The sequence below is a fragment of the Canis lupus genome, chromosome 12, assembly GCF_011100685.1.
Source record: "Canis lupus familiaris isolate Mischka breed German Shepherd chromosome 12, alternate assembly UU_Cfam_GSD_1.0, whole genome shotgun sequence".
In the NCBI taxonomy this organism is placed as follows: domain Eukaryota; kingdom Metazoa; phylum Chordata; class Mammalia; order Carnivora; family Canidae; genus Canis; species Canis lupus.
Genome location: NC_049233.1, coordinates 20,341,989 through 20,355,803, shown reverse-complemented (window position 1 = coordinate 20,355,803; position 13,815 = coordinate 20,341,989). Strand labels below are relative to the sequence as shown.

General features: G+C 40.1%; 1 protein-coding gene and 1 long non-coding RNA gene across 2 annotated transcripts in view; one reads left to right on the top strand and one right to left on the bottom strand.

Moving 5' to 3' along the window:
• EFHC1 (EF-hand domain containing 1) overlaps positions 1-13,815 on the bottom strand; it is a 63,556-nt gene that overhangs the window by 22,793 nt on the left and 26,948 nt on the right. The window contains 3 exon segments of the mRNA XM_038554306.1: positions 2,757-2,904; positions 3,297-3,510; positions 9,642-9,782. Coding sequence (XP_038410234.1) covers positions 2,757-2,904; positions 3,297-3,510; positions 9,642-9,782 — 503 coding nt within the window.
• Positions 10,363-12,320, top strand: LOC119874180. Its single transcript, XR_005367850.1, has 3 exons — positions 10,363-10,407; positions 10,754-10,864; positions 11,587-12,320. It is a non-coding gene; the product is annotated as an uncharacterized LOC119874180 (long non-coding RNA).

Below are 13,815 nucleotides of genomic sequence, written 5' to 3'. Positions count from 1 at the left end.
AGCAGTAGCTGATGGGTGCCATGGTTCCCCACTGCCAGTGGGATTCCCAGGGCAGCGCACAGCTAGGGGAAAGGTGACTTAAGGCCTGCATGAGGACAGAGGGTGCATGGAAAGGACAAGCAGCTCTCAGGTGCAGTGAGAAACTTCCCATTGATAGAACTCTTGGAGGCACTTCATGGTTATTAAAGGAACAGGAGGAGGTATTTCACAACATGGAGAGCAAAAATAATAAAATGGTGAAAGTTGATCCAAAATTAGAAAGGAATAGGTCAATTTGCCAACGCATAGGAAAGATATTTGCTCTGGTTATGTGACAAGAACGAGGCAAGTACTGTTCAACCTTGTCTCAGCAAGTTGTCCCCCCCCCCCCTTCCCCCAAAGAAGTAAAGCACTTTGATTCTTAATGTTGCCAATGTTTTATTTTTAGATTTATCTTAGAGCAAGAGCACACACATGTGCAGGCATGCGAGTGGGGGCAGGGGCAGAGGGAGAGACTCTCAAGCTGACTCCCTGCTGGAGTGTGGAGCCTGATGAGGGGCTGGATCTCATGACCCTGAGATCATTACCTGATCCAAAACTCAAGAGTCATACACTTAACTGACTGAGCCACTCGGGGGTCCTGCCTTTGTTTTAAATTACGGTGTACCAAATAAAAATTGGTTTTACTATTTTTTTCACTTCTTACACGTATATAACCATGGAGTTTTTCACGTTTTGACAGAAAATTTTAAAGGTCACAGAATAGTTAACTTTACCATTGATTATTAAGATTGGTTTTTCCTGGTTGTTTTCAGAGTTCCGAGCTCCATGCAAAGGGAGAATGGCCTACATTTCCTTGATCTGACTTCAGGGCACCACACCCACTTGATTTTCATCCGGCCTCACTAGCTGACTTCCGGGTCTCCTCTCTCAATGCTCACTGTTGGGGGACATGAGAGCCCAGTCCTTGGAGCTATTCTCTTTATTTGCACTGCTCCCTTAGCCAGCCCTGTGGCTTAAAACATCATCTGCTTGTGTCAACAACTTCCACATTTACATCTCCAGCCCAGACCTCTTGCCTAAAACCCAGGTTTATATATCCAATGGCCAGTTGATATCTTCACCTGGATATCCAATAGATACCTTAAATCTAGTGTATCTATTAGAAGATGGAGAGTCAGTAAAACATCCTCTATAACGGAAAGGCACTTTAAGACTGAAACACAAAGCAAGCGATTCCATACCATTTGTGCAGTTTCTTTCAGGGTAACTAATGGGAGAATCGAGTAGACTGATCCAGACAGGATGGTCCTGGCCACACACAGCTATTCTCTGCCCAGTCAGGACTTCAATCCCCAGCTTTTATGGAGCAAGGAGCGTGGTGGTGAGGTCACAGGGTAGTTATCTAAAGTGGTGCCATTTGTGCACCAAAGGATCTCTACTAGTTACCTAAAGTGGGGCCTTCTGTGCACCAGCCATCTCTACTAATTACCTAAAGTGGGGCCCTCTGTGCACCACTTTGGGGAGGATCAGAATAAGCCTTATTGCAATCCCATCAGGGCAGACATTAGCCTCCCCAGGGCCAGGAACACATAGCCTCGAGGAGGGACACTGTGTGAGAATGAACAAGATGGAGGGCCTAAGATGGAATCACTGTGGTCAGCACTCCTACAATAACCAAAGCCCAAATCCTTCCCCCAACCAAAATAACCCTCCTCTACCCACAGTACACAACTTCCCCATCTCAGCTGATGGCAACCCCTTCCTTCCAGTTGATCAGGCCAAAAATCTTGGAATCATTCTTAATTACTGCCTTATAGCCTCTGTATAATCTGTCTGAAATCCTACAGGCTCTACCTGCAAAATTCATCCAGAATCAGACCACTTTTCCCCACGTTCACTGAGGCACCTGGTCCACACACCCTCATCTCTTGCCTGGATTTCTATAACATGGTCCTAACTCGTTTGCCTCCTGATCTAGCCTCAGCACAGCAGCCATGGGAGTTCTTTTAAAACACATGTCAAATCTTGCCATTCTTCTGAGAAACCCCCCCCCGCTCACCCCCTGCCCTGTGGCTCTCATTTTACAAAGAAAAGTCAACATATTTCCAAAGACCCAGTGGGTCCTACCTCATCCAGCCCCTTCTTATGGTGCTATGTTCTAACCCCATCTCCTCCTCTTCCACTCACATCCTCAGTCTCAGTCTCGCTGTTCTCACCAGCCTGCTTCTTCCCAATACTCTAGGCAGGCTGGGCCTTCGCACTCACCAGGCCCTCTTCCTGAGAAACTCCTTTTCTTTCAAGTGTTTGCTCACGGACACCTTCTCAAGGTGTACCTGGCTCCCCAGATCAACTACAGCCCACCATCACCCTCCAGAAATTCTTATCACTCTTATTGTTCTCCATTTTTCCATTGCACTCATCCCCTAAGGTACTGTATGATTTACTTGTGTTGTTTATTTGTTGCCTCTCTCTCCTGTTGCTTAGAAGGCAAACTCCATGACAGCAGAAACTTTTTGTCTATTCTGTTGACTGGCAAAAGCCCAAGGGCCTGCTGATAGTATCTGATACATACCAGGCATTCAATAATTATTTGCTAAATAAATGATGTTACTATAATGGACCCAGAGAACCTTCCTTGTATGTCTGATAACTCCCATCTGGTGAGGGAAATCTGAAAATCTAAAATGTGATTACCCATTCATCTTATCCAAAACTATCTCCTAAATGTCTTACATGTGCCAAAGTCAAATTGGACCTTAGAGAGTCAAACATACTTTTCCAATTCTGGTGCAGGAGCTTCTTGCTTTTGAATCCGGTTCCGAATAGACAAGAGTGCTTCTGGCGAATACTGGGCAGCATTGTTCTCCATGTACTTCAGAACATAGTCGTCTGTATCAAGGATGATGAACCGGTGGCCAAACACTGGGGAGAGGGTGGGAATACACTTAGCTTGATTATGATTTTAATCATGCAATTAGGGGTAAAATAATACTGATCCTCCAATGACAAGTTCACAGATAGGCATCTGTGACCTAGACGAATGAACTTCCAACAACTCTAAACTAATATGCAGTAGTCCACTCAGTGTTTAGGAAGCTTGAGGTTTCCATCTATAGCCCATGAATGTGACCAACTTACAATTTAGTTGATATGAAGGGGATCAAAATACTGTATCATACATACAAGAATACTGGCTTCATTTCAGGTGGAATGCAGCCTGATGGCCTCTTAAAAGAGTTAAATGAATTAAATTCCCACAAGGAAGCACCCATTCACCTGGTGGGTAGGAAAGGCTATGCTGTACTTAGACCTACCCTCAATCACAGCGCCAATGAAGAAGTCAGTTGGGCCATAGTAGATGGGATCTTCTGCTGTCGAGGATGGTTTAGCAACCTTAGTTCTGCCAAGGTACTTGCCACCGATGATGCCAGAATTTCGAACAGGAGGTTCAAAGATACTAATCATGTCACTGGCAAGAAAATAAGAGAAGACAAATCGGCGGTCTTTGTCTTCTGGGATGGGAGATTCCTAGAAAGGAGAAGAAAGGAAGCACAAGGAAGGTACATGGTCTACTCAGATGTTCTAAATTTAAGAATCTATAGGACTAGGTAAAAATAGACACCTGGGTGGCTCAGCAGTTGAGCATCTGCCTTTGGCTCAAGGTGTGATCATGGTGTCCTGGGATCCAGTCCCACATCAGGCTGCTTCTCCCTCTGCCTGTCTCTGCCTCTCTCTCTGTGTCTCTCATGAATAAATAAATAAAACCTTTTTAAAAAAGGACTACGTATAAAATATAAACCAAATATACAAAATATAATGTAAGTGAACAGTATGGGGGTAGGGGGGGGGGGACTCTGTTGGCCTGGAAAGGACATGCCTCAACTAAAGGAGGCTGCCCCAACTCAACTCCTTGTCTGAATGTAAGCCCTATGTTGCTAGATCTTCCCATTTCTCACGGGAAGACAGAAATCCAGGTGTTGTATGTAAGTGATGAATCACTAAATTTTACACCTGAACCTATACTACACTGTATGTTAATTAAATGGAATTTAAACAAAAACTTGGAAAAAAAAACCCTGATTTTAAATGTTGAACTTAACTCTTTTAAAGTGCCATGTGGGCCAAAAACAAAACAAACAAACAAACAAACAAAAAACATGGGCAATATTCTGCCCACAGGCTGCCCATAGTTTGAGACCTCTTGGCTGACACGATCAACTTCATAGACACTAAGATGATTATGCAAAGTTTAGTTCTTCAAAGAAATCCATTTATATACATAATTTTAAAAAGAAAAGTTAGGAAAGGTTGGATGAGTAATATAATGTCATAGAGTTGAAATTGATTCTGAGATGCTACCTTGTAGATAAGACTGTTCCTACATCTAATCACTGAAGAGCGATCACATAACCCTAAGAAACCAATTCCAGGTTGAACAAGTCTAAATACAGACATGCTTATTCTTGACTAAAATTCTCTCAAATTGCAACTTCAGCACATATCTTTTCATTTACAACATGGAATTTCTTGTATGATAATTTCTCCTTTATCAAAGAAAGTCACTGGGTTTCCTCTTCACAAAATAATTTCCTATACCATTCCCAAATCCAATATTCTCCAAACTTTTTTGATTAGACACTCTAACAACACAAAAAAAAATTTAAACAAACATCCACAATGTAGTTAATAAAAATCAAATCACATCACCTCTTGGCTCTCAAACCCCAGAGGATTCCCATCACCCTGAATAAAATACAAAGTTCTGAACACAGCCACAGGCAGGGCTGTATCAAGTGGGGGAGGTTTAATGATTTACCCTGGCAGGAGTACTTTAGGAGTATTTTAGAAGTTAAAAAAAAAATCTTTGTTTTTATTTAGAACCGAAGACTTAAAGTTGCATAAACAATATAGAATATTCGTATAGTCCTCACCAAACTTCCCCTGATATTAGCACCTTACATAACCACAGTACAATTATCAAACCCAGAGCAATGGTACAACAGTAATAGTAAATAGTAATGGCACAATACTGTTAAATAAATTGCAGTTCTTACTCAGATTTCACCTGTTTTTCACTTGTGTTCTTTTTCTGTCTCAGGATCCTATCCAAGATCTCACATTATATTTAGTTATTCTTTGACCTCCTCCAATCTGTTACAGTTCCTCACTCTGTCCTTATCTTTCATGACCTTGACACTTTTGAAGAGTAATGGTCAATTATTTTGTTGAACGTCCCTTGTGGATCTGATATTTGCATCTTTGGCAAAAATACCACAGACAAAATATCGTGTCTTTCTCAGAGCATACCAAGGAGGACACAGTATTGATGTATCTTACTATGGGTGATGTTGACCTTGGTCACATGGATAAGAAGATAAATCCTGGGTTTCTCTCTTTTAAAATTACCATCTTTCCCTTTGCAATTGATAAATATCTTGAGGAACACACCCTGAAACTATGAAAGTCCTGTTTCTTCTCAAAGGTTTTCCTGTATTTAGCAACACTGATGGATCTTCTCTACAATTCTTGCTGTGGTGTGTGCTTAATGGCAGTTTTTTATTGCCCTCTTCTGAAATTCTACTGTATGGAGGCATGGTCTCTTTGAGGATTAGTATTGTATTGCTAATATTTAGAATTACAGGCACACAGTGACAGTAAAAGGCAGATCAACTTTTGGGTTTATTTTTAAGTTGTCTGCAGGCTTGTTACCTACATCCCTTGTTGCCAGCACCATGGGTGACTACTCCCACCACTCTATCCCTCGGGCCTTGTTAGACCACTGGCTGCAAAGCTCTGAGCTGGTTCCTGATCTCGTCTTTGTTTCTGTCTTTCTACCCTCCATTCCCTGTCTATGACCTCTGCATGAAATGCAGTTTCCTCAGATATGCTGCTGGCTAGCCCCCTCGGACATTTTTTCTGGTCTCTACTCAGCTGTGCACTCTCCGCCCCTAGCATTTCTCTTATTTACCAGTATAAATGATCCCCTCCCCATCTTTTTCTCCTGCTTTACTTTTTACAGCATGTTTACTACTTGTTCTTTGATGATATATTTACTCTTGACCAGAATAACCTCAACTGGAATGCAAGCTCCATGAGGCCAGAGATTTGTCCTGCCTTGTTTTTCCATTGTACCCTCAATGCCCGGAACTATGCCAAGCCCAAAGTAGTTCTCTGATATTTGTTGAATGAATGAATGAATAATTCAATATATGTTCTGCATAAACATGTTCTGTGCCCTACAAAGCAGATATAAATATCAGGTGCTATAAAATAAATGTACTCATATAAATTATGAACAGAGGCTATACTGTTTTCTTCACATCCTGCATAGATTACATGCTGTCTGCAGGCTCCTTGGAAGGACAAGCCTGCTGCTGTGCAGACCACTGCTCAAGTGGCATTCTTGAGCTTTCCCAAGCCCCCTAGCTGGCACTTCACCCTGAGCCCCAGATACTTCACTAGCCATAGTTTCACTTGGGCCCCAACCCCCTGGCTGGGTTTAGCAGACTTTATTTCCTCATAACACGTACAGTGTCTGTCTGAACTCAAGAGGATTCCATTGAATTTGTCTCCGAGCATTTCTACAATAGACTTCCTTCTTTTGAACTTCCATCTTTTCTTCTGAAGTCCCCAGCAAAGCCCCTTTTCTTTACTGTCAGCCACCCTTCTTTCATCCTCAGAGCTTCGTGATGAACTAAATGAAGACACCCTCTACTTTGCTAAATAGGTCAGGGAAAAACGCTTAAAAATTACCATGACCAGAATATCACCTCTTTCTTCTTGCCTGTGGGATGATAACCACTACTGCTTTACTAATAGTTCTGCTGGTGTATGTATGTATGTATGTGTATATATATATATATCCCCCTTTTATTTTCCTTTAGTGCTCTAGCTAGGGCCTCCAGTACAATGTTGAATACAAGGGGTGATAGCAGTCTTGCCTTTTTTCTAATCTCAGAGAGTACACTTTCAACCTTTCATCACTAAGTGTGCTGTTTGAATACTTAGTATATTTTTGGTAGATACTCTTTATCAGACTAAGGAAATTCTCTTTTATACCCTATTTACTAAGAGTTTTGTTTTGAAGCCACAGTGAATTTTATTAAGTACTTTTCTACATATAATTTTCCCCTTTATTCTATTACTGATAAATTTTCAAAACTGAAATACTTTGTTTCTTGTTCTCTGTTAGAATCTTCAATCTTATACTTTTATCTTCTTAAACATAGTAAATATTGATTTTTTTTAAGTTTGAATTTGGTAACATCAGTATTTGAAGTCCCTATGGATCAATTTCTATTGTCCGTTGTTTTTGTTCATTTTCCTTCATGTCATCTTGCCGTACGTCTGGACACTGTATTGTTTACATATTTTAAAAATAAATACACTATATTTCTTACATTGTTTATAGAAATAGAAGCCTTCGATGATGTTGTCTTCAAAGACTTTATATTGACTTCTGTCAGATACCTTGGGTCATTAGTTATCCAGGATCTTAATCTGATTTCTGGAACTGAGACAATTCAGGGACTGAGATCATTCAAAGCCAGACAATAGTCCCTTCAAGGATTATCCATTTATGGATTAAAGCACAGAGCTTCTACCTTTAACAGGCCCAAATTACAGTGTTTGCTCTCATAGAGGAGGCTTCTGTAATTAGCAAAATTCCCTGAGGAGAAAAGGCTCCATCCTCCAGGCTCACCCTCTGGTTTTCAATATTTTCCTGGTTCTTGCTCAGTGATTCTTCACATCTTGTTGTCAAGCACCTTTAAGCAGTAGTACATAAACACACACGCAAACACGCACACATGTACACATACACACTGGCTTTTCTAGGTACCCTCAGCAAGAGGGAAGATCCGAATTACCCAGTCATTATCATTGCTCCTACTGACTCTTCAACCTTTTGCGATATATTACATTTGCCCTGATTATTTGTGAGTATAGATACTGCAGTCAATATAAATGCATTTTTTTCTCCTCATTTAGCAATATTCAACATTATTCATAGTAATTTTTGTACTCAATTATATAATAATTTTTCCATGATTTGTGGGTATGAGACATAAGCTTAATACTATGTAGTTTACAAACTCATGTAAGTTATTTTCTCTTTTCATAACCTAAACATTGTACTGGCTCTTGATTAAAAAAAAATGCAGGACTGAGGATTCTCAGAGCTGTAGGAATAAGATTTGTTTTCCAACTTCCTTTCTTACAGTGACTCTTCACGTTACCTTTTTGAGGACTTTGTTAACTTTCTCTACAGGAAAAATACCTGTGATATTCTCTTCTACTGCCTCACTCATATATTAATTAGATCATTGTAGTATAATTGCTTATACTGAAGGTACTGTCATATTTCCAAAATTATTTACATTGTCACTGTAAAATAGAAATATACTGCTAGAAAAAAAGAATGCTGGGTTCCAGTTCTGCCTCTGCCAGTTCTCAGCATGAGATTTCATGCGTGAGGTCTCATGCTGAGACCTGGGACAAGCCAACTAGCCTCCTTGGTTCTTATGTTTTGAAACATAAAATGTGCATATTATACTGCCTAACTCATGGATAGTGTATGTGTAAATAAACTCATTTACCCATTCAACCAAAGTTATTGAATACTTAAAATTGTAGAAAGACCTCATCCCAGCCTCAAGGAGCTTACAGTTACTATATATCATAATTCAACAAGCCTCTTAAACTTTAACAGTAACTGAGAGGACTTGGTGATAATGTAAAACATTCATTAAGCAGAATTTTTATGGTTTGGAGTATGCTAGTTGGCCTAGAGTTTGCTAGGATTCCTTTTTTATTTAATGCTTTGTTCAACATTTTTCGAAAATATAGTAGTCAACTATGTCTTGATTTAATTTTTATTTTTTCAAATATATGCATACAGTTTGAAAAATCACTTGGCCCACCTCTCCACACTCCCAATTCCTATCCCTGGAAGTAAATTTTTCCAATTTCTATTTATATCCGTATTTCTATTTTTTTTTTTTATATCCGTATTTCTAAATAAAATTCTGATATCCCTATTTCTACATATTTTCCATTTTAAAAAACATTGCCCTTTGAATTCCTATCAGTAATTTGCCTCAGGTAATTCAGCCAATGAGTGGAGTATTCAGTATTTAAATTTATGTCTGTTTCCAAACACATGCTCTTAATTTACCAGCCATATGACTTTTCAAAGGCAATACCTATTAAATTGGTCTGATTCCATTTATTACATTTAATGAATACAAAATACATCAAGCTAGACATCAAAGATAATGATAGTAAGATATGATCCCTACTCTCAAGGAAATCACAGTACACTCAATTGCACATAAGTACACAAATAATTCTACTATGTCAGGCTTTCATAATTATGTAATAAAAAAAGGTAAAAAGGTCAGTCAAAATTTGAGGGGTAGAAGGGAGAGATTAATGATCTAACAAAGATGTTTATAGGAGATAGGACTAGAACTAGGTCTTGGTTTAGGACACTACCCCCAGTACTATCCAACCTGTCCAAAGGCTGGGGACTGGATCCCACAGCTGTTTAAGTAACATACAACTCTAACAGCTGTTACTCAACAGCTTACAAACAAAAAGGATAACTGGGCACAGTAGTGAGACACAATGGAATCTTAGTACATGAAAGTCATCCTCACCAGTGCAGCCAAGTAACGAAGCACCTTGTTATCATTCACCAGCATTTTAATAACATCTTTTTTTGGAGCCTTTGGAATGAGAACGAAGCAATTCTGAACAGAGTCTTCAATGAGTCCAAAACCATTGTAAGGAGGTAATTCCTGAAGAAATACAAGAAGTAAAGTAAATGTTGTTTGTGTTAAAATTACATTAAAGGTAGCAAAGTTTCTTTTTTAAAAATATAGAAGACATTTATTTAAAACTATTTCTATATATACAAATGCATAGTAGTCAGAAAATATTACATTATATATTTCATTCCTTTTTATATATAAACTTTACACCATGATCACTGCTCATAGGAATGACTGATGATGCCACAGAGTAACCCTCAGGGCTACAGTGGAAGTACAGTAGTGCCACTTACCCCAAGATTCCCCATGGATGCCTGAACCCTATGTACACTATGCTTTTTCCGATACATATGTATGATAAAATTTAACTTATAAACGAGGCACATTAAGAGATTAACAACAATAACTAATAATAAACTAGAACAATTATAACAACCTACTGTTATAAAAGTTACGTGAATGTGGTCTCTCAAAATATCTTACTATGCTGCACTCACCCTTCTTGTGTTGACATGATGATAAAATGCCTACGTGATAAGACTAAGTGAGGGGAATGACGTAGGCATTGGGACTGAGTGTAGGGCTACTATTGACTTTCTGATTATACATCAGGAGGAGGATCATCTGCCTTCAGACTGGGGTTTGACCGCAGGTAACTGAAACTGTGAAAAGCAAAACCATGGATAAGGGGGGACTTGTGTGTTGCTGATGTCCACTGATCCCTTACCGCCAGAGCAGGACCTGGCCCTACTCCTGGTCCCAATCCTGGCCCCTGTAGTCATCCTACCGTGGAAAAGCCTAAGGTCTGTGACTTCTTTGTTCTGGGGCGTAGGCCTCAGCCTAACGAATCTGGAAACTGATTTCCCAGTTTACCCAAAATGTGTATGTGTGCGTGTGTTGGTGTTGGGGGAGGGCAGGATTTAGTTCGTGCTACTTTTCTCCTATTTATCTCCATATTCCTAAGATTTTTATTTCTTGATTTTTGCCTCACAAAACAGGGATGGCAGCCATTCTTTACTGAGAACTCAAACTCCTTATCTTCACAGAACTCTCGTCTCCTAATGAAGAAGCAAACTCAAGAGACCAAACTTCTACCAAGAAGGTTTTTGGTAAGTTAGTGTGAAAGTACAGAATGAGCTTTTATTTTTCATTCGGTCTCCATAAAGAGCTGAAAACATCACTGTAGGATTCTAGGATTTGTTGGTCTACAAACTTAAGTAGTTCAGTGGCTGTTTTCCTCTCCTTAAGGCCAGGCAGACTGTAGCAGAGCTGTTTCCTTTGGACTTCTTCTTACTAGGCTTTCTCAGCAAAGTCAGCTTATTCCATACTTTTCACTTGTAGATACCTTCCCCAAATCTTTTTAGATACTGTATTCAGGCACTTTGACAAATTAGTCTACATGGTCCATCTATAACAGAGTATTCCCTCAAATACCTGTGACTACTATGCTCACCCAAGGTGTAGTGCCTGGAACACTGCCTCTTTGCCCACTTCCTGGGGCTGTAGTTAATGTGATCATCATGGTGGAAATGTGACTATCAGATCCAGTAGATGGACAATGACCTAACTTGCTCCAAATGCAAAACCACTTCTCACTGAATATACAAATTGCCATGGACAGAGGGACCTTGGGTGAGACACCACATGCTGAGCATCTGAGTTACTCTAGAGGACAGAAATACACAGTGGTGGAATCTAAACTTCCTCCGTAAGCGCATCAACATATTCTGAGAGCAGCCTGGTTGGGGGTTGGTAGTGAAAGTTGAATTTTGAAATAGGGAGGCAAGCCTCCAAGCACCTTCCTCTTAAATTCCTTTTTGTGTTTCAACAGAGTTCAACCTATTTTTTCTGAATTGCACCTCATGCCCCCTGTTTGAAATGAAGACCTTCCCTCAATATCACCCCCTGAGCCTGGGGTCCTGGCACCATGCTTCTTGTACTCCCAGCTACTGTCTGTGTCCTGTTCTAAACCAGATGAGCCACTCTTCTGACTGTGGACATTATCACTCCTAGATAATCCTGCTCTCACGACCCACCCACATTATCATAACAAAGCAAGTACACATGGAGCTTGAGAGCCCCATAATCCTTCAGATAAAGCTAGAGGCCAGGTCCGTAGCAGATTGGCTCTCCTACTTCTGGATTCTTCCTCTTCCCCATGGCAGGTCTCCAGATGGAGTCTCTGAGATGGAACACATCTGGCCAGTAGATGCATGTTTACTTATTCCTGATCTAACAGATTAGCCTGACCTAAGTGTCATGGTTGTTGAATTGAATATATCCACTTCATATCCATTCTATCCCTGATCATCGCATTGGCTTTATCCCGCTAGACCCAGCTACAGCTTCCCATCTCTGCTTTCCAACTATGTTGCTCAGGGTTTAAATGACTGAAGCATGATGACTAAGGAGAGCCGAAAGGTATTTGCTGTTTGGTTAAGTGGTGCTCTCCTACTCATTTCCAACTAAGACTTTCATGGACAGACAGAGAGAGCTTACTTGCAACTGTTTATTGTAGAGAATTTACTGAAAATAAACTGACCAAATGCTATGACTAATATGCTATATGGATGGATGTAGAATTGGTTTTATTATACCGGGTGACTGAGACAGGGCAAAACAAACAAACCAAAATCTACAGTGATTCTTCGGTTTACTCCGCTTTCTACTAAGCCTTTCCTTTCCTTTCCTTTAGAAGACAGGTTAGGAGAAAAAGATGATAATAAAGGGATGGGTAGCAGGGGTGTTCTAGGACCCAAAACTTTTATCAGCTTCAAAAGATGGATCAAAGCCTTTTCACTAAGAAAAATGTATTGTAATCCCTCCCCATCATACCTCCTGGTTAGATCAGATTCTTTCTTGTAAGAAGGTTTGACATTTAATAGATTCACCCTTGTACTTTGCAGTGTGACTTTGGGCAAGTCCTTCGGACTGCTATCTCATACTATACTTATCTATAAACTAAAGTGATGGAATAGTTGGCTTGATCAAAATCTAGATCTGCCCTGTGGTACTTTTTCCTGTATATTGAAACAAATGGCACCCCAAAATTTGGGGATAGGAGCAAGGGCTTTATAATTCTTAATCAATGAGCCCATTCATTGGTAAGGAATCCTATCAGAGAAAAAACTGACAGCACTTCCTTCCAAAAGTTTTATTTCCCCTGGGAAACTCATAGCACACCAAAATCCAAATCTTTCTTTGTAACTGTTTTTATGAAATGTTGATTCGAAAAGGCTTGCCTAAGATATCACTTGCCTCCTTGGGAAACAAATACATACATTCATAGGCAGTCTTCTTATCTAGTTCAAAAAACATACCACTTGGGTCCTATTTGCTAGGCACTGAGTTAGGGGCTCCTTGCCCCCAAGGAACTTACAGGCCAGTAAAAAAGATTCTTTGACAGATATTTTAATATAGTAAACAAATGCTAGCAGAGGGAGGCACAGACCCCAGGAACACACAGGGGAGAGGTGATTAACCCTGCTAGGAGTTTAGAGAAGCCTTCTTGGAAGACGGGAGGCCTATACTGAGTGTTGAAGGATAAGAAAGGCTGCGTAAAGAAATGATGGTAAAGTGGTTCAAGCAAGTGGAAGAGCATCAACAAAAGTCCAGGAGAGTGAAGCAAGATGCTGTATTGGCAAAACCATACCTACTTTGCGTAACTGGAGGCCAAGTACAAAAAGCAGGACAGCCAATCAGTGGAAAGCAGAAGCCTGGGCTGGAGGAATTCATTAATTCCATCCTTCCATTCACATCTTTCTTTGTAAAAGAAAGAGCCATGGCATTATTTTACACACAGAAGGGTAATATAAAGTTAGGTCACGGGTATTAATATCCAATTTTATACATAGGCAACAGACCAAAGAGATCGTATGCATTGCTCCGGACCCAAACACATGTAACAGGAACCTGCGCTTGCAGCCTGTGATACTGTGCTGCCTTAACACATCAGATACTTCTTGAATTTGCTGTATAATGTGTAATTTTTAACACATGCAATTTTTTTTTTTTTTTGAGAGAGAGAGAGCACATGCACAAGTGGGAGTTGGGGGTGGGG